Raw genomic sequence first — 23,738 nt, forward strand, 5'->3', positions numbered from 1 at the left:
GGCTGTGAATTCAACCAGTTAGTTGTATAATTATTTGTGTAACCAATATACCGTCATTTGGCATATCTTCAGTGAAGGACATACTACAGCTCATTGGAGACTCCACCGTGTCGTTCTAATGGCCATTTACTCCACCACTCACAGATTCATTTCCCTCTTCTGAATAGACAGCTTTCTCCTTCACAAGACAACAACCATTTGCCTTAACATCTGTTTGTTCAAACACCATTACCAGATCCTTCAACACTTGTCCAATTGACAATGATGCATTCACAACATGATTAGACACTCTTACTTCGTTTAAATAACTTGCATCTATTACCTGTCCAGGTTCATCTGTATTCTCCACTATCTTCCTCAACCCCTGCATTATTGTTTTCCCTTCCCTCCCCTTTATACCATTCTGACGTCACCACTCCTAAAATCCATTCAACATTCCCGTCGCCTCCGATTGTTATTTTCAAAAACACTAGCACTCACAACACTTAAGGAATAGCTGAGGTTACATAACCCCATGGTGATGCAGGCCACCCCAACTCACCGCCAGAGCCTGGTGCCGTACTCAGGTAAGAAAAGAAAAGCGACCGCAGCCTACTCCACTAGGATGAAGTTCAGACGGAAAGTCCAAGGCATCAATTCACAGTGGGGCACACACCAGATCCGTTACAGAACGGGAATTATTCCCAGAAACAACCTGTGTACGTGCAAGAAAAGAAAAGAGGCACATTTCGCTTCCTCTCTCTAGGGAGTTGTGGCCTCATTATAAATGTTTTTCGTAAACTCTTTTCATAACTTTAACTGGACTGTCGGGCACACTCTACGGAAGAGTGGTGTAGCGTTTTTATTTTAATATAACTTTTTTTTATGTTTTATGCATGCTTGCCATGAGAACAAATCTCAAATCGCAGGTAAGCGTATTCACACCGAAGATAGGGATGTTCTCGCACCGTTGGCAGAGCTATTGTCACGACGTGCATCAGCCAATGTGGCGAAATGACCCTGAGGAGTGGCATGTCCTGCGCGGTGGGCATGGAAGAGCACGGTGTTACGAATGATAAATAATGAACCTTATTCTCCGCCGGAGAGCGTCCAGGGGAGAAGCGCTCTTTTGTTAGAAAACGAGTCCCTGCCACTTGTGTATGCGACGCTCGTGGTATTCGCCAGTCATTGGAAAGGGGGAAAGTATCGTTTACACAATATTGCCGTAATGGTAGTCCCCCCCCCAAAAGTTTCAAGTCTTTGAATCGATCTTTCTTCTGTATCGATGCAGATGGTTACGTTGGCATAAGCGTCACGGTATTGTTCGCATCGTTGGGGAATCGGGCTATGCGTTGGTGAGGGCGAGAGGACAACGGGAAGCAATGAACCGGAAACAGTTTGGATGTACAGACACGGTGCGGCGCCTCGTCCCTCTCCCCCTCTGATGTGTTGAGCGGCCGTTGCTCTTTTCGTGCAGCTGAGGGATTCGAGAGGCGGCGCCCCCCGGTCCAGTTCCCGACTCCCTTGTGGCGGGAAAATTGCTGTCGCTTCTAATGGAAGTGCCCTTGATGTTGGAGGTGTTACAGCTGCCATTTCACGACCGGCGGGTATCCGTGCCGTGAGGCTGAAGGCGCATTCGGGGGGTTGTCCGGCGGTTGTTCGCCGCGGCGGTTCCGTCAGTGGCCACACTTCGCCTTTTACTTTAATACTTTAGTGGGGTTGTTGTGCTTTAATTATTTATTTTATTTTCTTAAATGGTCCAATGTTGTCGGCTTGCGGAAGGGGTGGGCGTGTATTCTTTGTCGCCGGTCCTCTTCCTCCTTTTTTTCCTGCTGGGTACGGGGCGCATTTGTTATGTGTTTTCGGTCTGGGGCGTTATCTATTTTTTTTTCGGTTCGAGCCGCGCAAATTTACATTCAAACCAGTAAAATACATGGGGTTGGGTCGGATCAATGTGGTAGAGAATTTTACACGAACGCGTCCGCTGTATGCATAGACGGGAAGAGGTGCATGGGGACATCCGTTTCTGTTGGATAAGTGGGTGCATCTGTGTATTTGTTTCTTTTGTTCCCCAACGGCGTCACCATTGAAATGTGTTTTTTCTTTGCTTTCAGAGGTGCAGTGGAGTATTTTGCCAATATTTGGTCGCGGCGCGTTTCTATCCGCTGTTAAGGCCAACTTCACGCGGTGTCTGTGTATTCGGTGAAGGTAAGCGCGGACATTGCCACCTGCTGGAATGAGGACCGTTTTATAGCATTAGTAGCGGCAACACTCTCCTGACATTGTGCTTCCTCACTACTTATTGGGATTTTTTTTTTTGGTGGCATACTTTCGGTGTAATTGTTTTGAACGGTTGGGGTGCAATATCCGAAAGTGCTACCGATTGCGGCAGGCGCGGCTTATCTTTGAACATTTGTGTATAGTTGTTTTTTTTTTTTTCACGGTAGGTGTTAGCATTAAATGTCACTTTTGAGATATTTTTGATGTTTTTTTTTTTCTTAAATCCTAGCCGCTACTCGATTTCACAGCGGTCTACGTTACAATTGGGTATTTTCGTTTAATTGCACCGAATCCGGACGGTATTAACTATAGAAACCACAGTGATGTTCTTCTATTCTCTATTTACGGCTGTCTCGTTGCAATTCCTGTTTGCTGTGTCGGTATGGCGATTAGTTCCCCCTTTTTTTTTGAATGTATGCAACATGTATATTTATAACCGTGTTGTTTGCAAGTTTTTTGTTAGGTAGGGCTGTTGGAAGAGTTAATGTTTACGGTATCCCTCTTCCAAAGCAATTGGCGAAGTTACTGACATGCCGAAGGATTAGCTCCCACTTTATTATTTCGGCAACTTCCAGGGGGGAAGGGAGAAAACTAACCCTAGTCATATGAATCTCTTACGACAGCGGGTTGGCCGAACGGTCAATTTTCGCCGTCGGAGTCTTGAAGTATAATTTTCGTTCGATATGGATTAGATGTTGTAACTTCCTAATAATTTTGCGGTCATTTCTCGGTGTAGCAACAGATTTACGCGCCGCACCGGGATTACGTGCGTTTCCAAGGTCTTTAACATTTAAAGCATTGTCAACAACTGCTGTCGGATTTTTTTTTAAATGTGGAATTAGAAATTATTAAATAGCGTTTTGGTTACTCACAATAAGTAATTCTATGCCAACACGAAGTGACTTGGCTGGGCGCATTGCATATTTCGAATATGGAGTAATGAATATCTTTTTTATCGTTATGTTGGGATAAATACGAAAAATATTACGCTTGTTGTTTCTGTTCTACTTTGAAGTTATTGCATCATGTACGATGCAATAACGGAAGTTCTTCCAATAATTTGGACAATGAAGCCCCGCACGCTTAATTTGTTTATATAAAGTGTGTTGTTGCTGATTCTTTTTGGAGTTTGTCTCTCTGTTCTTTTTTGTTTTTTTTTAAATATAAGTACCTGGGGGGAATGCGGAGCGAGAAAACGGATGTTGGAACTGTCGATTTAGCTTTCCTATTATTATTTCTGGCTAGGGACTCCAATGGTGGAATTAAGTTACTTCTAAATCATTTTTTTTCCAAAGGAAAGTAGTTACTCAGTATTGTAAAAGGTTTCGTCCGTTGTAGGTTTGTATTATCATGAAACAGGTAGTTGTAACGTATATACCATTCTTTTTTACTTTTATGCCATGCAAATTAATAATAGTAATAAGTGATGACCTGTAGCTTGATTTAAGCCGTGTTACTCGCAATTGTTTTTATTACTCTTTGAACTGTTGGCATGATCGTTACATTTTTTGAATTTTTGCGAAGAATGTACCCCTCGTGAGCTATTACTCTCTTGATATGAATATTCAGTTGATTGAGTTGACTTCTTTCTTTGACTGTTTTTTTTTTTTAATCAGGGTTAATGCTCTTTCATTTTATTGATATCAGAACATGTGTATTATATTGGTAAACTTTGTATCGATGCAAAAACTATCTTTTTTTTTTTTACCGTCAGAGGTTTGAATTTGCGTTTTACCCCATTTGAGGAGCATGCACAAGTTTTTGTTTTTTGTCTTTAGCTTTTGCTTGTGCAACTGTAAGCACTTGTTTATTATTATTATTATCTTATACTTAATTTCCTATGGTACAGTGACGTTATGATCATTATATATATATATATATATACTTCTTATTGAATTGTAATGTAACGACCACATTTTCAGAGAGGCCGTGAAAAGAATACTCTAACCTTGCTTTCCTTTTTATATTAAATAAAACATGAAGTAGTTATTTCATAACTTTACTGACGCCCATAATAAGTTGTCTGTTTCTATTTCTTCTAAAGGGGGGAGGCACGTGGTCAGGTCGAAGGCGCATCCCCAATGTTATTTTCTTCATCTCCATGGGCAATGTCAATTAACGGTGCTTTCAATACCATTCCTTTTAATGATTTCCTTTAATATATCAAATATTTTAAATGAGTCCTGCACCTTCGTTGTCGGATTTATACCGAACTGGGCACTGTGGTAAAGCTGGTTGAAAAAAAGATAGCGAAAACAACAAAAACGGTCTTTGTTTTTTGCTGTTGATTTCACTCAGGACATGAAAACAATAAATTTGAGTATCTTAACTGTTAAATTGGTACATACATTGGTGAATCAAATGCGTTGTGGTGGTGATAACTGATTTAAAATATCGCACTCAATTTTTTTGATACGTTAGTTCTATCTGAGTGATTTGGATGTATTTCCTTTGACGATACGCTTGCTTTTCTAAAGAAACGTTATCACTAATGTTGTTGTTCCCTTCTTTATTGTATAGCTTGTTGCCAGTAGACACTTACTTTATTGGTTCTGCTTCATGATATCTTCAAGCTAAAAATTTGTTGTAAACCTTGTTTCGTTGCATTCAATTTTGATCGGTTTCTTTCTCTTATCGGTTATGTTTTATTATAATTGTTTTGTCATCAGTATTTGTGTGAAGCAGGCACCAGTCTTCCTTCTCTGGAGAACTTTAAAGGCGGAGGAATTTTTTACCTCTCCCATAAAGTTGAACTTTAGCCTTTTCCATTATCTTTTTAAAAAATCTGACTAAATATCTTTGTGGGATAAGAAACTAGCAGTGCCTCATAGCATTGACATCCCGGTCACTCTTCTCTGCCCAGCACATGGTATTGTTAAAGAACACATGTATATGTTGCTGTTGTTTGTTTTTATATAAGCTTTTAAGTAACATCACAGATATTTTGGTTTATGAAGTTCACTCCTTTCGTCATCAATTGCTTGGAGTATGTGTGGTCTGCAACTGATTTTTTTTTGCCGTTTATTTGTTTTGTCCTTTCTTTTTTAAAAAGTGTCCCACCAAAGGGCATGCCAATAATCTACCCTTCGTGGTCGCACGTCTTTCTTTTTTTTTTTTTGACATCCAATCTCATTTCCTCCATTACAGTGCCGTTGTAAGATATGTTTTTTTTTTTAATTCTTTCGGACGGGGATTAATGACCAAAAGTACCAAAAAGGAGAGACGGAGGCGAGAAAAGAAAATGTGGCCGTTTTACCTAAATGTTAGTCTCTTCCCTTGTCTTCTCTTCCACAGCCTTTGAAGTTTTCAACCATCGTAGGTACTTTTTTATTCTTTTTTTTATTCGGTTAGAAATTTTTTTTATTGCTGTCAAGATCTTTTGTTTTAGTAATGTTTGTCCTCTTTTATTCTTGTGTAATTATGTAAACGCCCTTTTGTCTTGGGCTTGAGACTTTTTATTCCATGACTGTTTATGGGAACTCGTGTGTTATACATTTGTTAGAGGCCCCTTTTCCGTGCTTTCTCTTTTTTGGGGGGAGGGGAGTTTGCGAAAGGGATTACCAAGTTGCACCCCCAAAATTATTAATAATAATAATATACATTTGTTCTTAATGCGTATCAATAGCAAATAAATACCAGGGATTTGTCTTTTAGAAGCTCTCACCGCATCGCGCAGGAGACAAGTTCAGAAAAGTAGTAGCATTCTCTTATAGGCTTGTTCTTAACTTTGAAATATTTTATTTACTTTCCATTTGCTCTCTCTCTCTGTGAATGGGTTTGCTGCCTCACAAATTTTCAATACTCATTATGTATATCGTTTCTTTTCCCAACGCTTTCACACATTTGACATTGGGTAGGATAAGTCAGTGACTTATCCGTTTTGTTTTCAATTAGACGTGGTGAAGTGAATTGAAGTGTGTCCCGTTGCTATGTAGGGGTGTTTGAAACACAGTGTAGGTGGGGAAGTAGTTGGTTAACTTTTCTCATGTGTGCACTTGTGTCGTGTGATAGGTAATTGCTTTCCTTTTTATTCATTTCCTAAAAAAACACTATGTGCCCTCCATACCCTGCGGAAAGATTAGTTGTGCTCTGATAAAGGGATGTGTTTTATATGTTCATGTGATGAGATTAAGTTATTCTGGCGCTGCGACGGATGGTATGGCACTTTGTGATTTAAATGTACTTTCAGGAAGCTGTATTGTGCTATCGGTGGGTTTTGTGTGGTAATGCGCGCACTCGTTGTTTTAGCAGGCTTCGCTGCTGCTTTAGTTGTTGTGTGTTTGTTATCAGCGATTTATTTTTCCGATCCCTTATGCAGTGAATTGCATCGGTCCCTATATATACGTCCCCCCTTTTTTCACACTGGTACACGGAGGATAGGGTTATTTGAGAATAAGCGAATCCAAGCATATCTCTTATCCTTAAGCATCAGGGGCAAGATATGTCGGAGTTCGAACTTATGAGTGAACTGAGTGAAAGCGCAGCAAAGGGTGCGCTCAGCGAACAGGCAGAAGATGGTCATCGTACCTACTCTCCTGGGCCTGAAGAGGAAGAAAACCCTGATGCAGCAGGGCGTGAAGGCGCGGCAAAAGATGGATTGGATGCTCATGCTGAAGAGGCCTCCCCAGCGCCATCACCTGCAGGTGAATCGGATGAAAAGGCCAGCAAATCTGAGCATGAAAGTGAGGCAAAGGAAGGGTCGGATGGCCGTGCTGAAGAGGCCTCCCCAGCGCCATCACCTGCAGGTGAATCGGATGAAAAGGCCAGCAAATCTGAGCATGAAAGTGAAGTGAAGGAAGGGTCGGATGGCCGTGCTGAAGAGGCCTCCCCAGCGCCATCACCTGCAGGTGAATCGGATGAAAAGGCCAGCAAATCTGAGCATGAAAGTGAAGTGAAGGAAGGGTCGGATGGCCGTGCTGAGGAAGCTTCCCCAGCGCCATCACCTGCAGGTGAATCGGATGAAAAGGCCAGCAAATCTGAGCATGAAAGTGAAGTGAAGGAAGGGTCGGATGGCCGTGCTGAAGAGGCCTCCCCAGCGCCATCACCTGCAGGTGAATCGGATGAAAAGGCCAGCAAATCTGAGCATGAAAGTGAAGTGAAGGAAGGGTCGGATGACCGTGCTGAGGAAGCTTCCCCAGCGCCATCACCTGCAGGTGAATCGGATGAAAAGGCCAGCAAATCTGAGCATGAGAGTGAGGCAAAGGAAGGGTCGGATGGCCGTGCTGAGGAAGCTTCCCCAGCGCCATCACCTGCAGGTGAATCGGATGAAAAGGCCAGCAAATCTGAGCGGGAAAGCGGGACCGCTGACGGGTCAAGCGGTCGTCCTGAAGAAGTTTCCCATGCGTTTTCACCTAATAGGGAATTGGAGGACAAGGCCAATAAATCGGGAGGCGAGAGTGTGACCAAGGGCTCGGATGGCCGCCCCGAAGATATTTCTCATCCGTTTTCACCTAATAGGGAATTGGAAGAAAAAGCCAATAAATCGGAAGGCGAGAGTGTAACCAAAGATGGATCGGATGGTCATGCTGAAGAAACGTCTCCAGTGCAGTCACCTGAAGGAGAGGTAGGCGAAAGGTCTGCCGGGGCAGGATCTGATCATGAGAAACAGAAAGGCGAATCATGTTTCGATGACCGTGACACTGGCAATGATCAAGCTGTTGACCGCAATGCTCACGATGCAGCGCCCCATTTGGACGACAAACACACCAATGGGGCCGCTGCAGATGCTACCGATGCACCACGCCACACTCAAGAGGTCAACGACCTGTTCAAGCCTCGAATGACACCTTACAAACAGCCTGACCGTTGGGATCCCATTGAAACCTATCTGGGAGAGGATGTCAGTGATGAGTTGGAGATCACCACGGCACGTAAGCCCGTTTTCACCGATGAGGAGAAAGCTGACGTGCCAACCTTTAAGAATGGCGAACCAGACTATGAGGGTGAGTACCTTTCATGTTTCGATGAGCCTAATCTGCTGTACCGTATTTACAATCGTGAGGAGAAGACGTGGGCCTTCTACAACGACACATACAGCTATGAGATGCATGTACGATTCACCTTTGCTAAACTCTCAAAACTTCAGGCACTGGGGAACACGAAGATGTACACTCAAGAGACAGGTGAGCATATTGCGGAAGTCATTGTATATCCTCGGGAGACCGAGATGTTCGTCAAGGGAAATGCTAATGGCTTTACAAGCAAGCTTCGAGCAGTCCCTCTAACGGAGGAGTACTACGCCCGGCGGCAAGAATTGGCAAACAACAAGATTCAAGAAGAAATCGCTCGCGTCAAAAGTATCGTTGGCGATGTAACAGATTCGGAGCAGGTTCTCAAGGCCTGTGTTGAAAATGGCATCCCTTTTGTTGACCTTGAGTTTCCACCATGTCAAGACTCTTTGGCGACCGGTGCAAAAAAGCCGTTCAAACGCCTTCCATGGGTTCGTCCTTCGCAATGCCTCCCCGATTACATGGCTGATCAGGTGCGCCTCTTCCGAGGACCAATTCGACCTGGCCAGGTGGACCAAGGAGAACTGGGTGACAGTTGGGTCATGTGCTCTATAGCGGTGCTGACGGAGCGACCAGACAAGGTCGTCAACATGTTTCGTCACCCAACTGACCCAGAATTGGGTAAGAAGGAGCGTTCTGTGGGCGGTTACCGCGTATCTCTCAACAAGAATGGGCAATGGCGCAGCGTGATTGTGGATGACTATCTTCCCATGTCTGGTGGCAGGCTAAAATATGCAAAAAGCAGATACGACCTCGCGGAAATATGGCCATGCATTCTGGAGAAAGCCTTCGCCAAGCTGCATAATAGTTATGCCAATATCTGCTCCGGTGATCCTCTCCACGCCCTCCAAGATATGACTGGTTTCCCGACCTCCAGGTTTGACGACGCCTTTGCCAACGCTCCCTTGTCTGGGAAGGACGATCTGTTCCAGGACTGGGTGAGGTATGTGAAGGCACAGTACCAGATTATCTTAAGCACACCTGGAAAGAATCCAAGAGACAAAGCTTCCGGCGAATGCCACACAGCAAGGCGGTACACAAGCGTGGGTCTCCTTACAGGTCATGCGTATGTGGTTCTCGATGCAGCATTCTTCCCCGAGTATGAGTTACGTTTGGTAAAGCTGCGTAATGCCTGGGGTCGTGGGTCGGAGTGGAACGGCGACTGGTCTGACGGCGACGAAAAGTGGGAACGGTATCCAGATGTGGCGGTGAAGTGCGGTTACAGCAATGGTGAGAGCGATGGCACGTTCTGGATGGCGTGGGATGCATGCTTGCGCTACTTTAACGGCGGGGGCGTGTGCTTCACGAGGAACTCAATCAACGATTACCGTGTACCCTCCACGTTTGTAAACTGTACGCCTTCCTGTGTCCTTGAAATAACTGTTGAGCAGCCCACGTGGATGTGCTTTATGCTCTCTCAGAAGGATAAACGCGGCTCCCCTGAGGCCCGTGAGTACAACCCCGTCATGATCAGCATCGCGCAACCCATTGGGGGCGGATTGTACAGGGTAGTGCAGAACAGCTCCGCTGACGCCTATCATCCGCTTAGCGACAAGTGGACTTTCTACCAGGCTCGTGATATCAGCATCCTATACGAATTGTTGCCAGAATCCTCACCGTACATTGTGATACCCCGCTTAATGTTAGTGGAATCGCAGCCTGATGAGGTACCTTACACATTGAGTTTCTCCTGCAAGCGTGCTGTTGGTCACGAAGGCGTGACTGTGCAGCTGAAGACCATCGATAAGGACAACAAGGTTCTCTACAACTTCCCCAAGTTTGAGCCCGACCTCAGCTCTACTGATGTGGAGTACCAAGCACGGGTTGCTCACAAGCCGTTTCCTGAGCTGAAGGTGGACTCCTCCGTGTGCTGAGGTTGCCTTCTTTTGCTTACCGCTACTGTCAGATTCCCACCCATTTTTTTTAATCCCACCCGTTATTGTTTCATCAACTGTTTTTTTTTGTTTGTTTTCCTTCATACGAAGGCATCATCAAGGTGTGCCTCATTTTATGTACAGATATATTCGTAGGATGATGTATATATTATACTTAACTGACGTACACCGTGACGAATCGTAGCGGTCGTTTACACAAAAGAGAAGGAGCAGGGGATAGTGATGTTGACACCACACGTCTCACTGTGTGCATTCACCTTCACTTGATATACGCGTGTGAGGGAAGATTGGAGCGAATATGTCGTAAATGGAGAAAAGGAATAAGAGTTTGAGGTGGAGAGGAGGCGAGCAAGCGAAAAAATATATATATAAGCATATGTTAAAAGAAAGAAGGAAAACGGGAACGGGGGAAATGGGGAAGTTGGTGTAGCAGCAATAGATAACCTAATATATAATCGTTGTTTTGTCAATATTATGTGTATACACTACACATAAGTGGGAGACGGTATGAAAACGAGCGTGAGGAAGGGGATATTGAGAAAAAAAAAAGCACACATCGTTGTGTTTGTATCCATGCGCTTTGCGCGTGCGGGCCCCGCACGCACAGTTACGCCGTAACAAAATCTTCCCTACCCTGCGCCCATATATGTGAGCGGTGGGGAAGGCGTTGCCCTCCCACATCAGTGTACCCTTTCGTATTCCTTGATTTTAATAAATTATACCTTTTTGTTTTTTTACCACCCCCAATTCTCTCGCACCCTTCGCCAACTCTGAAAGCAGTTCATTGTGTTATTCTCCCCCCCCCCTCGCGCCTGCTTAGGAAGTGGAGGGGGTTGCTTTCTCACCACTTGCGCTCACACATGTGTGTGTCTGTGTGTGCTGAAATTAAATAACTTTCTTTATTTCCTTTTTTGTTTAACTTATCGTCACAAAATACGCTGTCACACAGCTTGACGCCACAATTGCCCACGAAAAAAAAAAAGAGGAAGAAGGTAGTTTTGATAAGAGGGACGAACAGGTCAAAAGAGCGAGTGTTAGAAGAACAAGAGAGCGCTGCATCGTCTTGACGGGTGTGTATTTTTGGGAACCCCAGGAAGCACGGCTCGACGCGGTCGGGAGAGGGCTTGAGTGGGAAGTGGGAGTCAAAAAACAAAAAAAAAAGAGAATAGTGTCCATCTCCTAACCCTCGTAACGAGCCTTCACAGCTGTTATTGAAGGGAGATCTGCAAATAATGAGCTCGCGTAACGGCAGCCTCGCTGGATGCTACGTGGATGAATTCGATGAAGCCGCCACTACCAAACCTGAAACGAGCAGCATTTACCGCTACGGCCGACCCGTATACGAGGGGACGCCAACTGCATGCTTCGAGGGCGGGTTGTTGTTTCGGATTGTGGAAGAAGGTAAGAACAACCGCTGGTCTTTTTACAATGACACGCCAAGCAACCAGATGCGCGTGGAGGTTATTTTTGGAGCAAATTCTGCTATTAAGGCCCTTGGCAACACAAGCCTAATAAAACTACCCGATGGTTCCTACAAGGGTACCGTAACGGTGTACCCATTAGAGACAGAGGTGTTCGTTGAAGGTAAGTGTGACACTTACGAGAGCAACATCGTTGCGGAGGAGCTTTCAACGGAGTACTTGCAAGATGTAGCGGTACAGAATGCGAAGGTAATCGAAAAGGAAACGCAAGAAGTGAGCAAGTTGGGAGGGGAGAATTCCTCACCAGACGACACGCTAGCAGCGTGCATTGCAAAGAAGACAAAGTTTGTTGACTTAATTTTTCCACCCGGGCAGGAGTCCCTGCAAATCGGTACTCCGCACAAGCTGAAAGTGATACCGTGGGAACGACCAAGCATGTACCTTTCCGATGAAAATGCCCTGCACGCGCGCTTATTTCGTAACAATATCCACCCGGGAAACATCGATGAAGGTGAGCTGGGAGATTCGTGGTTTACGGGGGCTTTGGCTTGCATGGCCGAGTTCCCGGACCGGGTGCGCGATATGTTTCGTCACCCACGGAGCATCGAGGAGGGAAAGAATGAACGCGAAATAGGTGCGTACCGCGTCACCTTCAATAAGGATGGATGGTGGACCAACGTGATTATTGACGATTACTTACCATGCTCCGGTGGACATCCCATGTTCGCCCGGTCGTACGGGGATCCGATGGAGTTATGGGTCTCATTGGCACAAAAGGCCTACGCCAAGCTGCATGGTGGTTACGGTTTCCTCGTCGTAGGCGACCCACTCCGCGCGCTTCAGGACCTTACTGGCTTCCCCTGCTCGTCCTTTAACACCGCCTTTGAGAATGCCAAAATGAACGGAGGGGAGGAACTGTTTGTCCATTTATTGCAATACGGACAGACGAGCTATCAGACAATACTGACCGTCCCCACAAGGGGAGCCTTGAAGCTGCAAGGAGCGAGTGTCGAGGCATATGAGGCCACTGGGCTTTTACCGGGGCATGTATACACAGTGTTAAGTGTAATGCCCTTTCCGGAATACAACCTTCGCCTGTTGCTGCTGCGCAATTCGTGGGCCAATCATTCGAAACACCGATGGAATGGGGCATGGAAAAGGGGTAGTGAGAAGTGGAAACAGTACCCAGGCGTGGCGGCAGCTTGTGCTGGGGCATGTGATGCAGATGGTGTTCTCTGCGTTGAGTGGTCAGAGGCTCTTGCTCTTTTTGCCGGGTGTGGTGTTTGCTTCGTACAAGACACCCCGTATGACTACCGTATTCGTGGGTGCTTCCAGAAAGCTATACCGAGTGTTTGCCTTGAGATCAGTGTCTCTGTACCCATTGTGCTGTGCCTTTCGCTAACCCAGGAGGGCTGCCATGGCACAGACAAGGCGGATTACTCACCCATCATGCTCAGTGTTGCTCATGGTTCTGGCTGTAACCAAATTATGACTGTTGAAGCGAACAGTGGCTTCGACGCGGACCATCCCAATCCGGGTTTCACCTTCTTTGAAACACGTGAGGCGAACATGTTCTTTCATATGATACCGGAGAAGTCCCCTTACCTCATCATACCACGAACCATGACACCTTACAAGGAATTGTCTTATGTGCTTAGTATTCACAGCCCAGTGGAGATCGGCACACCGGAAAGTGCCGTATTTGTCGCATTTCGGACACTGGCACCCGAATGTGGTGTCTTCGCCAACTGTAGGAACTTCCAAGTGCAAGGAAGCACCTGCCAGGCGGAGTTCCAGGCTCGCGGAACAGAACAGTTTTTCCCTGATATCTATCTTGGTAACTCTATTGAGCTGTCCTAAACAAAAGTGCGTGTTTGCTTATTATTTTATTTTTGTTTGTTTGTTAGGAGGGGTGGACAAAAGGGGATGAAAAAGAAGAGGGGGAAAAAATAACGAACAATTCGACGGAGACAATGCAGGGAGGAGGGGAGAGGGGGAGAAAAAAAAAAGAGCTTTGCAAAGGTAATGAGAGGCGCACGTGGATTTGCTTCTCTTTGTTTTTTTTTTTTGGTTTCTGCCGCGCAGGGCAAGAGGGTTTGTGGTGATGTTGCGTCGAGAACGTTAACGACGGAACGAGCGATGTTTCCCGCATATCCCTCACCATCGTTATGATCATTGTTTGTATGTATGTATTAATTTTATGTATTGTATTCCTTTAGCTATTTGTTTACTTTCTCTGGGTAGTGGTTTTGTAAGGCATGGGGTTGATGAAGGTTTCCCAAGAAGAAGAAGAGAATGGATGAGTGAGTGAGTGAGTGAGTCTGTGGAATTTTTTTTTTTTTTGAAAAGAAAAAGAAGAAATGAAAAGAGGAGTATTTGATGAAGATGGAATACCATCCGGTGTTATCCACAAAACATAGGAAAAATACAAGGGAGAGTGTGAAGTTGGTGTATATTCGTGCATGTATATGTGTTCGCGTCTGGTGTTTGTTCATCCACTTAGTTGAGAGATGGTCCATTCCCTACACGTGCACACATATAAACCTTTTGGATGTAACCAACCTTTCTCCTCTCCCCTGTATTTATCTTCAAGAGACAAAACACACACACACACACTAAAGAAATAACTACCGACCTTAACGTTTTATTTTTGATATTTATTGCATTATATATTATTATTATTATTACTACTGTTATTTTATTTTTTATTTTTTTTGCCCTGTATTCACCGTTTAATTTTTATTCATTTCTTCCCTGCTTTTCACCCACATTTGTATGAAATGGACAATTTTGACAGCAGAAAGGGGGCTTGTGAAGAAGAGAGAGATTGAATTCGTCTCCTGTCTGTGTGTATGGAGCTGAAGAAGAAAAAATAAACAAGAGGAACCAATAGCAAAACGGTGGGTTTACATATTAGGTTTTATGTGGTGAGAAGAGGGGGAAAAGGATTGTGAGCGGGTGCCTAAAGTGTAATACACCACTCATTTCATTTATTACGCTTTCGATCACGGGTGCTTAACAGCGGTTTTTGGTTAGAGGAATTTTACTGCTTCCCATTGATGTGTGTGGCGTAAAAGTTATATGTTCTCCATCTCGTACGCGTGAATGTGTGCATTTGTGTGAGTGGAAGGAAAGGAAGAGTTTATACTACGTAGCAGTGTTCATGAGAAGGGCTCGTTCTTGTTTATTTATTTTATTATTTCATTGCATTTATTGGCCGTGTATCGTAAACTCTGCAAGGCAGTTGACACACTCCCCGGTTATTATTACTATTACCATTATTATTATTATTATCATCATCATTATCACTAATTAATTTCCCTTCCATCCCCTTCCTTTCTTTTACGTGTTTGTCTGGCGAATAGACAATAAGACGGTACTGTGACGCGTATTAGTTAACTCCTATTTCTTATTTTTCTACATCCCTTTCATTTGTATGCATGGGCGACCCCACAACTCCTAGCAGTGCAGCCGGTGTGCTCTTTCGTTCATTGTTTTTTTATCCCTGTTACGTGGCTTCCATAATGTCCTTCTTTATTGTCCTTCATATTTTGTTCGTCAATTCTGTTTATTTGTTTCATTTTCTTGACCACGTTCATATATATATATATATTTATTTATATTTATTTGTGGGTAGTGCTGAAATCGCAATCCTGTCCTCTCTTTTCACTTTTACAACTGGGTTCAACCAATAGGGGATTTAATGCTCATGTGAAGAGGATGTGTGGTGCCCCTTGGCCGACATCCTCAACTTTTTTCCGTCCATTTTTTTTTTCTTCACCCACGTGTTTTACGCATTCGGGCTGTATACGCGTATTACACTCATTTGTTGCTTTTTTTTAAAAAAAACTGACTTGAGTTGCTTCTTATTATTATCTCTTTCTTTCTTTTTCTTTTTCTTTTTATTTTCATCACTTTTCGCTCGCTTATCGATACTAAACCTTCTGCTAGAGCACTTCAAACTCTTATCGGAGATCCGACAAGTGGAAGCGATTGGAGAAAGTCAGCACCGTGAAGTATACTGTGTACACCTTTCTCCACAAAAATTTTCCCGCATCTGCTCCTGCAGTTGCTGCCGTGACAGGAAATAACTGAATCAAGTAGTAAACTCGCATTCCGTGTGTGTGTGCTGAAGAGGCGTAAGTGAATAGCGGCAGGTTTGGCGTGCACTTTCAAAAAGAATAGAAACTCTTACCTTATACTTTTTTTTGTGTCGGTGGACAAACTATTGGTGAATAGAAGAATTATATAAATGGGGTGTGGTGCGTCTTCTACTCAGTCAGAAGATGGCATGCACGAACCCATACCCCCTATGGAAATGGTGCGCAAGCAAATTGCAGCCGCTCAACCAGAGCAAAACGGAGTTAAGGAGGGTCAATCGAGTAAAAAGAAAAGAAGTGGTGATGATCCCCCTGACGAGTTTGAGGAACTGACAGTAACCGCACTTCCACAGCGGTGGCAACGGGACTCGACCTACAAGTGCGGGTATCCCATGATCACGGGCGACGAAGTGAAACCATGCTTTGAAAAGGGTTTATTATACCGTATTGTGAAGGGTGACACATGGGCATTCTACAATGATACGCGCACGTACGAGATGTGTGTTTCCTTCACCTTCGGAAGGGATTCGACGGTGCGTGGTATGGGCAACACTGTCATCACCAACCTGGAAGGCGGGGAAATCCTTGCAGAGGCCTCAATATACCCCTGTGAGACGGCCATATTTGTGAGAGGGAGATTCAGCGGATTCCGGAGTAAGATAAAGGCACAGCCTCTCTCTGACGAGATTCTGAAGGCAAAGGTTAAACAATACGACAAGTACATACAAGAAGATTTGGCGAGGGTTAATGCTATGATCAATGAGAATGATACCGATGACGCTATTCTTGCGAAGTGTGTTGAAGGACCCACACCTTTCATTGACATTAGGTTTCCCCCCAACCAAACTTCCATTGAGCGCGGTGCCGTGTTGCCCATCATGACGATTCCATGGGCTCGTCCCGACATGTACCTCCCTTTAGGTTTTCCTCCCCAAGTCCGCCTATTCCGCAGTGCAATCAGTACTGTGAACATTGAACAGGGAGATCTTGGGGACTACTGGATTATGTGCGCAATCGCCTCCCTTGAGGATGATACGGAACGGTTGCGTGGGATGTTCAGACATCCTGTCTCATGTGAAAAAACGGCTAAAGAGCGCGCGGTAGGGGCTTATCGCGTCACGCTTAACAAAAGTGGATGGTGGCATTCCGTAATTGTGGACGATTATCTTCCCGTAGTTGGAAACAGACCGAAGTTTGCGCAGTCCCTGAGTGACCCGTGTGAGGTGTGGGTTTCTATTCTTCAAAAGGCCTACGCAAAGGTGCATGGAAGCTACGTGAATATTGTTGCAGGTGATCCACTACACGCGTTGCAGGATTTCACAGGCTACATATCGTCGAGGTATGACTACATACTTGATCCGGAACCGGGCCTCGAAGAGAATGAAATATTAGAGCGGTTAGAGAAGTATGACCAGCAAGGTTTCAAAATTATCCTTAGTACCCACAATGCAAAGACAGATAACCCAAATGTGGATGAAACATACAGGGAGGTGGGCCTGCTGGCAGGTCACGCATACCCGGTAAAAGCCGTTCGTTACTTCGCTAGTGAAAATATTGCCCTGCTGCAGATACGCAATCCGTGGTGTCGCGAAACCGAGTGGAAGGGTGAGTGGGCCAATGGCAACGCGGAGTGGAAGTCCCACCCAGAAATAGCAAAAGCCTGTGAAATAAATGCGCAGGACGGTAGTTCCTTTTGGATGTCCTGGGGGGATGTACAGAAGTACTTCAATGGATGTGGTGTTCTTTTCCGCTACCCGAGGAGCGTTGACTATCGTGTTCGTGGTGTCTTCCGAGGCGACATTCCCAGTGTGTCCATCCTCATCAGCGTAAACAAAACAATATCATTAGTCTGCTCTCTCACTCAAGAGGACCGCCGAGGAACGAAGATGGCGGACGATTATCCCCCAATTATGTTAAGTTTGTGTGGTGGTGATCGCCTCTCCGACGATATGGAGGTGGAAAAGAGCACCACTACGGAAGCGGACTACCCCGGCGAAGACTTAACTTTCGTCCACAGCCGTGATGTTGGTATGATGTGCACGCTTACGCCCTTCAAGTCACCGTATTTATTGGTGCCACGCATCATTACAGGACGTGATGAGGAGCACCCGTATGTTATCGGACTGTTGTCTGAAGCGGAATTTGGTGCAGACCTGAAAGCAGAGTTCTTCAGCGTCCCAGCGAACTGCGAGGTCTTCCGGAACGCCAAGTCGTTTGCCTTCCAAGGAGATGTGGTGGAGGCGAAATTCCAAGTGCGCACGCCGGATTGTCGTTTTCCCACGGAGTATAACAGCACTGTGATAGTAAAGGCCAAGAAGGGCGACTGGTATGTGGAAAATAAAAAAAAGTAATAGCAGTATCGATACATGGGAGCAATATCTGACTGACCTGTGGGATTACCGAGAAAAAAAAAAGCGGGAGGGGGGAGGGAGGAGGCTCCTCTTCACTTCTCAATCCTCCAGGAAGGGCGAGTCGGAAAGTGATGCAACGACATGAAGCAAAAAAAGAAAGAAAGAGGGAGAGAGAGAGAGAGGGAGAGAAACCCCAAATGGTGGCCGAAATGCACTTAGATGTGTGCTTTTGTGCCCCCGGTTGGTGCCTCAAAAGGGGTCAGTAATGGTGATGGGGAATTTCAAGAGTTTTTACTGCACATCCGCATGCTTGAGGGGCATTTGTACAAGCGGGCCCCCGCCATATGTGCGAGCCCATGCGGTTCCTACTGGGCTGAATCTTCCAAATGACATGTAGAAATCATAATGTAGAAAAAGGAAAACAAAAAAAGAGAGAAGAATGTTACTAAATTTAACGAATGAAAGAGGGAAGAGGTGGGTGAGTCGCCATATAAGAGGAAAAATGAGGGATCCACGATATCCGTATGCGAGTAAAAGGTGAAGAAGAAAGAAAAAAAGATATATATATATAGAGAGAGAGAAAGAGAAAGAGAAAGACGAACGAAGAGGGTCTGATAAGTATAATGTAGATGATAGAATTAGAAGAAGGAAGGAAAAGAAAAGAAAAAGAAATAAGAAAACTTAGCCGGGGTGTGAGTAGCGGATGTCTTGTGTGCTCGTGTTGGTGCATACGCTTGCAGTGCGGGCTCTAACGTTATTTGTTTCCCTTTGTGTTAGTTGATTTTGAGCGCACAATATATACGATATAGGTATGAACGTTTGTTTGTTTGTTATGTTTTGTTTCGTTTCGTTCCTCTTCTCCAGTGGATTGAGCAAGAGGACCAATTGAGGTTGAGGAAGAAGATGTCAAGGAAACGTGTATATGTTGATTTATTTACATAATATAACCAGGTGAAAGGAGCTAAAGTGGTGTAGTTGCGTTATTATTGTTGTTGTTACCATCATTATTATTACTATTACTTCCTTCTTCTTACATCCGTATTTCCCTCGGTTGCCGTGTTCTTTTTCTCTCTCCTCATTCCGTTTCTTTCTTTTTCTTTTTTTTCATTCATATGCGTCCTTTCGGCCATCACCCCACACTCCCTCTTACTGTTTATATGTAGGCCCTACCTTTTACCTTTCTGTTTTGTTTTCTCTGTTTCTGTTTCTGCTTCCGCTCCCCTTCTTTTTCTTTTTATTTTGTTTGTTCGATTGTTCTCCCACCCGTTCCTTTGCATCTTCCCACATATTATTCTTGACCTTTTTTTTTGTTTTTAATTTGTTTTTGTTTTTTACTTAATTTCTACTTTCATATTGTTTCCTCCCTTCCTCTAAATAGGGATGAAGAGGGTTTGCTGAGGGGCTTCCCTCTTTCCTTTTTTCTTTTTTTTTTTCATATTTTTATTTCACATCTCTGTTTCATATTTGTTTTTCTTTTTTTCAATTTGCAAAACAATAAAAATAAAAAATAAAATAAAGGAGTGGAGGTGGAGGTGGAGGGACTTTCCTCTTACTTCTATTTCTACTCCCTTCCGATTTGTATTGTTTTCTCTTGCATTGACAACAGCACCAAACGCAACAATGACAGATATATCTGCATAAATGATGTAGACATATTCACACGAATACAATATAAATGTAATGTAACGTAATAATGGCGTTAATAATTATAATGGTAAAAAAAGGATGAAAAAGGAAGGAAAGGAAATATGTATATATATATATATATAAAGGAATATATTTATTTGTATTGGGTATGTTTTAGTTAAATGATATATTGTTGAATTTAGTAAATGGTATAAGTATCTATGTATGAATATATTAGATGTACAAATGAAAAGTTAGTGGATCTTTCTTTTCCTTTCTCTCGCTCACACGGTGATGCGGAAGATGGATTTTTAAAAATATATATACGGAAGGAAAAAGAGGAAAAGGGTGCATTTGTATTGATGCGTTTGTTATATTTTCAATAGTAACCTTATTATATTACTGTTAACATTAATAATATTGTTACGGTTATTATCATTCATATTCTAGTTGGGAAATGCATTGGTTTCTGTGGGAACAGAAATGGGTGGGAAGCGAATTTTTGTTTGTGTTTATTATTATTATTAATTTATTTCCTTTTCTTTATATCTGCCGTTATCTCTGTGTGCTTGTGTTTGCATTTGTAAGCTCACTTCACTCTGTCACGTGTTCGTTGCGTATACATAATTTTTTTTGTATTTTACACGTGACAGAGTCGACACAAATGTGCCAGGTGCGTTTTCTTCCGTTTTTTTTTCCTTTCTTCATCATATGTTTACACAAATGTATATTATTATTTTTATTATTGCTGCTGTTGTAATTATTATCACTTTTTTATTATTTTATTATTTTATTATTTTGTTTGTTTTGTTCAACTGAAGAGAAGAGAAAAACAACAGAAGGTTTTTGTGTTTTTTGTTTGAAAAGGACGAAACACAAAAGTGATTTTTTTTTTTGACGAGGGGGGAGGGGAGGGGCATGCATGTGACGGATTTGAAGGAGTACAAAAAGAAAGAGGAGAGGAAGAGGAGGAAGAAACATATAAAAATGGAATGGAAAGAATTCGGTGAAGGCGCCAACTCAAAAGAAATTCAAAAAAAAAACAAGGCAAGGCAAGGCAAGAGGAAATTGAAAAAAAAAATTAAAAGAGGAAAGAAAATAGCACCAAAAAGGAATTTAAAATGAAACGGAAGCTGGGAGAAGGAAACGGGAAGCGGAGGCGGAGGAACAACATTTGTTTTCCCGTAAAGGGAAGAAATGAAGAGTATTCGTTTCTTCTTTTTTTTTCTTTTTTTTTCTTTTTTTTTTCTTTTTTTTTCTTTTTTTTTTTCTTAACTTCCCTTCTTCATCTCTTAGAAGCAACCCTGTGAGAGTAAAGAGGTTGGTGTGCATTAGGAGCTACATGTACTGTTAGCAGGCCACTTTCCATCAAAATAAATCAAACAAACAAACAAAAAGGAAAGTAATAAATTACCGATCGACACGAATTGCGTTTCACCTCTGCTCTTTTTTCAATCCTCATGTATGTTTGCTCCTATATGTATTTATATATTTATATTCTCTAATTGTTATTGTTACTGTCACTGTTTCGTTTGGGTTTTAAATTTTTTCTAATCAAACATACCAACTTAAAATCAAGAGTAAAAGAGAAGATATTCATACCAGCGAACGTACACTTAGAAGCAACAGCAGCAGCAACGACAACAACAACAACAACTTACAACAACTTACAAAGGAAAAAAAAAAATAAAGATGGGTCTATTTCTGAGCAAACAAGGTGAAGGCCAACTCCTTGCCGAGCCCACCATGCAAAGCACAATTCAAGTTCCTCTCTTCAATGGCTTGTTGTATCGTCTTGTGGATGAAGCTGACGGTACCATTGGTTTCTTTAACAACTCAAAGGATTATGAGTTTCATGTGACATATCTTTTCAGCGCAAACAGCCTCATTGAACCATTGGATAAAGCCACAGCTGCACAGCAGGATGATGGAATTCTCTGCGAGGTCACCATTTACCCACTTGAGACGCAACGTTTCGTTAAGGGAGAAATTACCGGATATGAAAGTAAAATTGATGCCTTGTTGCTTTCTGATGATTACTTCCGGTTAAATGAGGACCGTAACCCGGAGAGATATTTCCGTCACACCGGTCCCTTCAAGGCGACATCGTTTTAATTTTATGTGTTATTTTGTTTTTGTTTTTATTTTTTTTTTCCCCCATTACTTTACTTTACTTTATGCCCCTCTTTCTTTACGTGTTTCGTTGTGTTGTTACACTCATTCCGCGGGTACGGTTGCGCGTTTATGCATAAGGAGGGTTCAGCGGAAATCGAGCACAAAAAGAAAAAAGAAAAAAGAAAAGAAAAGAAAAGAGAAAAAAAAACGAAGTGAAGATGAAAATGAAAATGAAAACAAAAAATATGAAAAGATGAGGGAAGAGAGAGTGAGGTAAGGGGCAGAGTGAAGGAGTTAAATGTGTGAATGGTGGCTTGTGTGGTTATTGTTAAGTGTTGTTCTCATGAAAAGAAAAGGAAGGTACTTTTTTTTTTTAAAAAAAAAGAAAGAATAATAATAATAAGTCGCACGCACTCGCACATTCCTCCACGTCGCCTTTTTTTTTTCTTTGCTCTTTTTAAAGACCATCTCCCACTTCTGCTACCGTCTCTCTCTCTCTTCTTTCCCATAGTTTAACTGCGCAAACAAATATTTGTTTATTCGAATATTTATATGTATTCCTTTCTTGTTTCTCTGTGTGTCTGCTCATTCAGGTGTGGAACATTGTCTAGTGACATTCTTCTCGGCATCTGCCTCTAGTTATTTATTTAATGATATGTATTCTCAGCTTTTTTTTGTGTGTGTGTGTGTTTATTTGCTTCTTTACTTTTCCCTCTCATATATATATATATATATATATATATTTATATTTATATATTTATATTTATATTTAAATATACTTTTTTGTTGTATGTGTATTTTTTTTTGTTGATTTATTTGAGTTTCCGCCTCCGTCATTGTTTTGTTTTGTTTTTATCCTCAAATTTTACACACAGTTATTCAGCTCATTCACAATACAATACAGTACAATACAGTGGAAAGGCGGAGTGGAGAAAGAAAGAAAGAAAGAAAATCTGTGTAACGTACGTAACTTCCCGCTGCTGCAACTGAGCGCTATTTGATTCTTTTCTTTTTTTTCTTTTCCGTTTTTACTACTATTTTTTTTTAAATTTTTACACCGAGTTACAAATAAATAAATATATATATATATATACGTATAAATGTACAAGTAACATATGTTGGCATATGTTCATTTGTCCATTTATTTATTTTGTACGGGACTTAAAAAGAAGAAAAGGGAAATGAACTGAAGTGAAGTGAAAGGGTGGAAAGAAGAAGAGAAGAGAAGAGAAGAGAGTTGAGAGCAAAAAAAAAGGGGGAGAGAAAAAAAAAGAACTTCATCAAAGGCGGTGTTAATTAATTTGAAGTGAAAAGAAATATCGTATGAGTTGGTGTTTGGCATTTTTATCTGCCTCTTAAGTCTTTGCTTTCCATTAAATCTCTCTTTTTTTTTTCTCCTTTTCTTTCATTTACTCTATCTCTCCCTACTTATATATATATATATGTTTATTTGTTTATACGTATTTATTTCAATTTTATTTTTGTTTAGAGTTATTGGTGTTTTTATTTTATTTTATTTTTTGGATTTATACGCGTTCCTGAGCCTCTTTTTATGTTGTTGCTTTGTTTCAGTTATTTATTTGTACCTCCCTCGCGTCCGATAATAAATGATGACGATGACGATATGCTGTTTTCTTTATTTTTATTTTTTGTTTTACGCCTTCAGTTCCTCTTTTTCTGTTGTTTTTGTTTTTTTTGTTTTTTGTTTTTTAATTCCGTTTCGGTCGAGTACTTTTAATGTGTAAATCTCTGTTTTGTTGTCCTGTCATGTCACCTCTGTCATGACTTTGTTTTTATATTGTTTTTTGTTACTTTATTATTATTATTGTTTTTTTTTCCCATACCATTGTCACCCCCACTAACTTTTTTTCTTTCTCTCCATTTCTTTTCTTTCTTTTAAAAATGCTGATGTTGTTTTTTTTTTTTCCCCCTTGCAATTAACATTTTATTTGCATCTCTGATG

General features: G+C 42.4%; 8 protein-coding genes and 1 pseudogene across 8 annotated transcripts, besides 7 other annotated features; 7 read left to right on the plus strand and 2 right to left on the minus strand.

Annotated features, from left to right (window-relative positions):
* Positions 1–115: 115 nt before the first annotated feature.
* Positions 116–370, minus strand: TB927.1.2070 (annotated as a pseudogene).
* Positions 116–370: a sequence feature.
* A 794-nt stretch (positions 371–1,164) lies between these two features.
* On the minus strand, positions 1,165–1,572 carry TB927.1.2080 (hypothetical protein, unlikely; the record flags this gene model as incomplete). Its single annotated transcript, XM_001218907.1, has 1 exon — positions 1,165–1,572. The coding sequence occupies one exon, from the start codon at positions 1,570–1,572 to the stop codon at positions 1,165–1,167; it is 408 nt and encodes a 135-aa protein (XP_001218908.1).
* Positions 1,573–5,210: 3,638 nt separating this feature from the next.
* TB927.1.2090 (hypothetical protein, unlikely) lies at positions 5,211–5,417 on the plus strand (the record flags this gene model as incomplete). The annotated part of the gene is made up of 1 exon (XM_001218908.1): positions 5,211–5,417. The coding sequence occupies one exon, from the start codon at positions 5,211–5,213 to the stop codon at positions 5,415–5,417; it is 207 nt and encodes a 68-aa protein (XP_001218909.1).
* Positions 5,247–5,306: a sequence feature (2 probable transmembrane helices predicted for Tb927.1.2090 by TMHMM2.0 at aa 13-32 and 42-64).
* Positions 5,334–5,402: a sequence feature (2 probable transmembrane helices predicted for Tb927.1.2090 by TMHMM2.0 at aa 13-32 and 42-64).
* Positions 5,418–6,700: 1,283 nt separating the features above from the next.
* On the plus strand, positions 6,701–10,141 carry TB927.1.2100 (calpain-like cysteine peptidase; cysteine peptidase, Clan CA, family C2; the record flags this gene model as incomplete). The annotated part of the gene is made up of 1 exon (XM_001218909.1): positions 6,701–10,141. One exon carries the CDS (start codon positions 6,701–6,703, stop codon positions 10,139–10,141), a length of 3,441 nt encoding a protein of 1,146 aa, XP_001218910.1.
* A 1,253-nt stretch (positions 10,142–11,394) lies between these two features.
* TB927.1.2110 (calpain-like cysteine peptidase; cysteine peptidase, Clan CA, family C2) lies at positions 11,395–13,443 on the plus strand (the record flags this gene model as incomplete). The annotated part of the gene is made up of 1 exon (XM_001218910.1): positions 11,395–13,443. The coding sequence occupies one exon, from the start codon at positions 11,395–11,397 to the stop codon at positions 13,441–13,443; it is 2,049 nt and encodes a 682-aa protein (XP_001218911.1).
* Positions 13,444–15,835: 2,392 nt separating this feature from the next.
* On the plus strand, positions 15,836–18,034 carry TB927.1.2120 (calpain; cysteine peptidase, Clan CA, family C2; the record flags this gene model as incomplete). Its single annotated transcript, XM_001218911.1, has 1 exon — positions 15,836–18,034. The coding sequence occupies one exon, from the start codon at positions 15,836–15,838 to the stop codon at positions 18,032–18,034; it is 2,199 nt and encodes a 732-aa protein (XP_001218912.1).
* A 219-nt stretch (positions 18,035–18,253) lies between these two features.
* On the plus strand, positions 18,254–18,424 carry TB927.1.2130 (hypothetical protein, unlikely; the record flags this gene model as incomplete). Its single annotated transcript, XM_001218912.1, has 1 exon — positions 18,254–18,424. One exon carries the CDS (start codon positions 18,254–18,256, stop codon positions 18,422–18,424), a length of 171 nt encoding a protein of 56 aa, XP_001218913.1.
* Positions 18,425–20,117: 1,693 nt separating this feature from the next.
* Positions 20,118–20,259: a sequence feature (Signal anchor predicted for Tb927.1.2140 by SignalP 2.0 HMM (Signal peptide probabilty 0.192, signal anchor probability 0.770) with cleavage site probability 0.056 between residues 48 and 49).
* Positions 20,118–20,420, plus strand: TB927.1.2140 (hypothetical protein, unlikely; the record flags this gene model as incomplete). The annotated part of the gene is made up of 1 exon (XM_001218913.1): positions 20,118–20,420. The coding sequence occupies one exon, from the start codon at positions 20,118–20,120 to the stop codon at positions 20,418–20,420; it is 303 nt and encodes a 100-aa protein (XP_001218914.1).
* Positions 20,145–20,213: a sequence feature (3 probable transmembrane helices predicted for Tb927.1.2140 by TMHMM2.0 at aa 10-32, 34-56 and 76-98).
* Positions 20,217–20,285: a sequence feature (3 probable transmembrane helices predicted for Tb927.1.2140 by TMHMM2.0 at aa 10-32, 34-56 and 76-98).
* Positions 20,343–20,411: a sequence feature (3 probable transmembrane helices predicted for Tb927.1.2140 by TMHMM2.0 at aa 10-32, 34-56 and 76-98).
* Positions 20,421–21,352: 932 nt separating the features above from the next.
* On the plus strand, positions 21,353–21,775 carry TB927.1.2150 (calpain-like protein fragment; calpain-like cysteine peptidase, Clan CA, family C2; the record flags this gene model as incomplete). The annotated part of the gene is made up of 1 exon (XM_001218914.1): positions 21,353–21,775. One exon carries the CDS (start codon positions 21,353–21,355, stop codon positions 21,773–21,775), a length of 423 nt encoding a protein of 140 aa, XP_001218915.1.

The sequence above is a fragment of the Trypanosoma brucei genome, chromosome 1, assembly GCF_000002445.2.
Source record: "Trypanosoma brucei brucei TREU927 chromosome 1, complete sequence".
In the NCBI taxonomy this organism is placed as follows: Eukaryota; Euglenozoa; class Kinetoplastea; order Trypanosomatida; family Trypanosomatidae; genus Trypanosoma; species Trypanosoma brucei.